The 5103-nt window shown below is 51.4% G+C and overlaps 1 protein-coding gene across 1 annotated transcript; it reads left to right on the forward strand.

Moving 5' to 3' along the window:
- The first annotated feature begins 446 nt into the window (after positions 1-446).
- Positions 447-1898, forward strand: LOC119456371 (vacuolar protein sorting-associated protein 4A). Its single transcript, XM_037718125.1, has one exon. It carries the CDS (start codon positions 447-449, stop codon positions 1896-1898), a length of 1452 nt encoding a protein of 483 aa, XP_037574053.1.
- The last annotated feature ends 3205 nt before the right edge of the window (positions 1899-5103 follow it).

The raw sequence follows: 5103 nt of genomic DNA on the forward strand, positions 1-5103 counted from the left end.
ACACTTCTATCGTCACAGGGCTGGTCTGGTGCCCTCCCCTCTGTGGCCATTCTGTGGAGAAGATGAAATAATTGATCATTTTTTCATATTCTGCCGCCGTTTTTCTTCTTTAAGGAAAAATATTCTAGAATCAAGGTTTACACAGCTTGGTTTAAGCTTTTCTATTCTAAATATCCTTTCTTTAGGAGCCTTCTCTCTTGGAAAGTGCCACAGGGATATTTGCTCAACCATGGAGGAATTTATAAGTGCTTCAAATAGATTTTCTTGAATTCTTAAAAAAATTATTTTTGTTCGTTTTCTCCAGTTAGCTTTACCAATTTTAGTATTAACAAAGGTTGCCTAATTCCATCCAAATCTTGGCCAATCCGCCGCAGTGGGTATGCGCCATCAGATAAGGAATACCATACCAATCGTAGCCACAACAAGGAAGTGAGCGCTACAACATCATGACCTCTCAACCCGCGTCGGCAACGACGGACGTCAAGGCCGCTGTGGAACTGTCCAAGCAGGCTGCCGACGAAGAAGCCAAGAAACAGTTCGCAAATGCGTACAAGATCTACCGCAAGACGGTTGAAGCTTACCTGAGTGCTACTCTTGCGGTTCGAACCATGTGTGCCCCGTACATTGAGAGGGTACTGCGACTGAAGGACCACGCGCGCGACATCGACCAAGAGATCCTGTGCGCGGGAATGCCCGAAATGAAGTGCATTCACCAGCTGTCTCTGCTGGGCCTGCTGCTGCCCCCCTGGTGTCTCACGGCTGTGACGGTGAGTGCGAAGAGAAAGATATGCTACACAAACGACATCGTAGGCATCGATGCAGTGAAGCACAAATTCAGCCAGATTCTCATGAACCCCAAGTCGAAAGGGGCGTCCGTCATACTCCTCTATGGACCGCACGGCAGCGGAAAAAGTTTTTTGGTCCGGGCTATCACATCCAAGTATCCGGACAAGTCAGTCTTCATCGTCAACATTGATGCATTCATGGCCGCCACATCGCAACACGAGGGTGTCAAGTTAGCAAACGTGATGATCAAGAATTTTAGGAAGCATGACTGCGGTGTTTTAGTTCTGGAGAACATTGACCGCCTATATTCGCATAGGGTAGAAGGAATAGCACGCGAAATAGATGCCATGAGAAAGGAAATACTAGCCTACATGCAGGAACTCAAGGAGAAGAGAGAATTTCGTGAGGTAGTCGTCGCGACTGCGAGAAAGCCTTGGCGTTTGGAAAAGAGCATGCTGGAGACGTTTCAGTCAAAAATATGGCTCCCTCCGCCGCCGTTTAATGAACGCGTTGCGATCATTACGCGCGAGTTGGGAAAAGTAAGGTGTCCTTCCTTCACAGAAAGCGATATCCAGGATCTGGCATCGCGAACTGAACGCTACTCACGCTACCAAGTTATGGCCATTCTGCGACTGGCTTTGGCTCGTAATTTCGAAAAACTGGAGACTATCACGCTTAAGGAAGACGCCGAGAGAGTCGACCACCTAACAAGGGACGACATTCTGGTCGTTTCCGACATACTTCGGCCGGACATGACCGAGGAAGAAATGGTGAAGTACCGCGAATTCACGTCAGTCACCACCACAGTCCCAGTACCGCCTTCGTCGGCTGCGTGCTCCAGCATTTTGCCATCGGGCGTTGTTTCTGCCAGCGCTTTGCTCACGAGTCCAGCTGCCGTGGCTGCTGACGACATCCCCGTAAGCTCCCTTAAGGACAGGCGCGTCAGCGCTGCCATGATCAGCAGTGCTAACGCAGCTACAGACATTCGCGTTCAGAGCAGTGCCCAGAGCGGAGTACCGGGCCCCACCGACGCGGCCCCAGAGTTTTCCCGGTCTCAAGGCAAGGTTCAGATGTCTCTTCACGAGGCCACTGAGCGGCGTCGCAAGCGTTAGACTACGTTCTGTGTTTTCCGCTTCTCCTTGCCATGGGACCGATCCAAAAGTAATTGACATGAAAGGCCCAAATTAAGGCTGAAAGAAAGCGCATTTTCTTGTTTCCGTTCAGTCGTGTGCCTTGAGTGCAAACAAAGATACGCTTGAGAAGTCTCCATATATACTTGAATGTGAATCAGAAAAAAGGACGAAAATGCAAGTTTCGATTTCAATATACAAGACGGCGAGGGGGGCTAGCTGTCTAAAACTCATCATTGCAGTAATAGGCAAGAACACAGTGACGGCTACATGTGGCTGTCACCGTGTTCTTGGTCTCGTGATACGTTTTAAAGTAAGGATGATGTGTTGACTTATCCTGGGTCATTTGAGTCCAGCAGTATACATGGCAGCCAGTAAAAACTCGAGCGATTGTTGCTTTACCGTTCAATGAAGTTTCCAAAGATGAGCCTGGCGCTTTCGACGTGTCCAAGGAAGAGCCAAACTCTGATAGATCCTAATCGAACAAAAATTGGGCTAGTTGGACTCTCTCTCTCTCTCTCTCTCTCTCTATATATATATATATATATATATATATATATATAGTAATAAGAATCTGAGGACACCTTAACACTTCCTATGAGTTGTGGCGACGGAAGCGTTAATGTCCAATTGAACGGCGCTGAGCGGGCCTTCGAGTTTTGCGCTGGGAGTTACGTACCATAGCGGTACGTGCTGCCCGAGCCAGCAAGCAACAGCAGCCTGCGGTGCCAACGCCGCATGCCACCAACGCGGTGATGCCCTCTCCCCTCACGCAACACCTGGCGAGCTAACGCCCAAGCAGGTGTTCCTTTTCGCCCACTCTGCCAACGCCTCCTAGATAGCACAAGGTCTGTGCACTTCGATCCATGACGTCATGCTACCTTGCGCGACTGCCACAGAATCTAATGGGGATGCTCCGGAGTAAGCCGCGGTCATTTCGCCGTCACCGCTTTCGTCACGCCTGGCTTGACAGTGGAAATTTCGGTCCAAGTATTATGACGTCATAAATCAAGAGTGCACATGCCTGCTATCCAGGAGACGTTGGCTCCGCTCCGTCGAAGAGCGCTCGTGCCGAGAGCGAAAGCAAGGGTGGCGTGGCGTCGCAGCGATGCCGTCTCCCCTCACGCAACGCCTGGCGCGCTAATGCTGTAGCAGGTGTTCCCTTTCGCCCGCTCTGCTTGCTCCGTCGAGGCGTAGCTCGTGACCTGGCGTCGCAGTCAATGGCAATGCGAGTTTAGGTGCCGTTTCGCTGCTACAGACGACAGACGCCGGCTTTTTCGCTAAATGGACTATTTGACGCTTTCGCATCAAAAGAGCAAGAGGCCATCCCTCCGAACGCTTCGTTTACTAGTACACTTCTTCCTTTTCCATTCCTTGCGTTGCCCTGTGCCTTTCATCTATACATTCGGCCACGCTGCACGTTTCCGATGCGATTTCATGGCAACTGCGGTCACCGAAGCTGGTTGTGGCGGGCGGCACTGGCTGTTTCGGGACAGTCGCAGGTTTCTCAGACGATTATCCCAGCAGATACTGGATACGGAACAGCGGCCGGCCGCACTGACGCGTCGTGCAAACAGCGAAACCGTTCGCTCAGACGTCGGGTGCGTCTTTGCAGCGTTGCCTTTGACGGATCAAGGCTCGCCGATGCGCTCGCTCGAATCACCCGAGCTCAATGGAAGGCCTCGCGCTGCCGAGTCGTAATGCCTGAAGGGGTGACGTCAATCAGAGACGACGTGCCCGCTATGTGTAGCGGGTAAGCCGGAGCTTCGAAGCAAGCTTTTCAGTGCTTGAAACGGGGGACAGCTGTGTCTCCGCCGAAACCTGCGGCCTCTTGTGTAACTGATAGGAAGACTTGAGCCGCAGGAGCAGGTCTTCGATAACAACCTTAGCGTGTTGGTTGCCTTGGCTTCCTTTAGCGAGACATCACTCAGCGCGCAGCGAACGGCCGCAAATTCGACCAGTGACTGCAGGAAAATCCGGACGTGTGGTCCGGAAGTATTTTGTTTCCGGGATATGCAGGCAGGCTGGGGTCCTGGAGTGGCAGCGCGTCAAGTACGAGAGCCAGCGCCTCTATTTACCCGAGTGATGATCAGTGCGAAGGCCGCGTCACCGACTGCTGTGGTTGAGAAGGGGTCTCGGGTCTGGCAGTGAAGACGGTGCAGTGTCTGATACAGACGTAGAGTCCGAGACCCGCTGGTGTTATTTCTTGAGGTTGCGTCGCCGATGGAGTGGAGGGTTTTCCGAAAACTGTTATCAAAACTGTATTCCGCCCAGGACAGGTAGGCATGGCTTTCGTATTCGTCCCACGCCCTGGCGGGCCCCATGAAGTCGTCTCTCTGTTACCGGCCATTTCGTGCGGTCGGGCTAGTCATGGCGGGCACCCGACGTGTTTACCCTCTGCACCGGAAGACTGGAATCAAGCTCGAAACCGTATAAGTCCGGTAGTTTCGAGAGAGGCGGCGATGGTAGAGCTGCTGGCGGGAAGCCGGACGGTACAGAGGCGATGTGGTCCTCGAGTTGCGGCGACAACAGCGAGATGGCTCGCGTGACGTGCGTCAGACGTGCGAGCCACCCGAGGAACCAGGGGCAGCGTCTGCGGGTAATTCGGCTGCCGCAGTACTCAGGGCAGCGAGATACATGACCAAGGAAGCGCGGACGGCATCCCTTGGCAGCTCGGAAGTTGAGGTAATCCCAAGTAACCTATCCATCCCAAGTGAATTGTGGATGGCGTTCCCTGGTTGGAGGGAACGGGGACGGTGAGGCCCCACAGACACCGTCCCAAACTTAAGGATGAATTGCATTACGGATGGGTTTTGTGGTAGACTGCGTTATTCTAATGAAAGCGGCAAGAGGCCGCCCCTCCAAACGTTGGCTGGTTGGTTGGTTGGTGCTTGGTGTTATGGCTCAACCCACTACAGGGGGATAGGCCATAAATCGGGTGGTAGCAGGAAAAACAGGGAAAAAATAACAAAAAAGGAATTTTATAAATGCAGAGAAGGTAATAAAGTAATAACCACATTCAATAATTAATGATGATTTTAAAGGAGTTTCATTCTATGAACCAATAATATTAATTTTAGATAGATTACATAAGATGTTCTATTATTAATGTGGGTCATTTATGAAAAAAAAGAACTCAGACAATTAGCATGGCAGTCTCCTTGTCTCCCTTATAAAATTAAATATG

Source organism: Dermacentor silvarum, chromosome 1 (genome assembly GCF_013339745.2).
Source record: "Dermacentor silvarum isolate Dsil-2018 chromosome 1, BIME_Dsil_1.4, whole genome shotgun sequence".
In the NCBI taxonomy this organism is placed as follows: Eukaryota; Metazoa; Arthropoda; class Arachnida; order Ixodida; family Ixodidae; genus Dermacentor; species Dermacentor silvarum.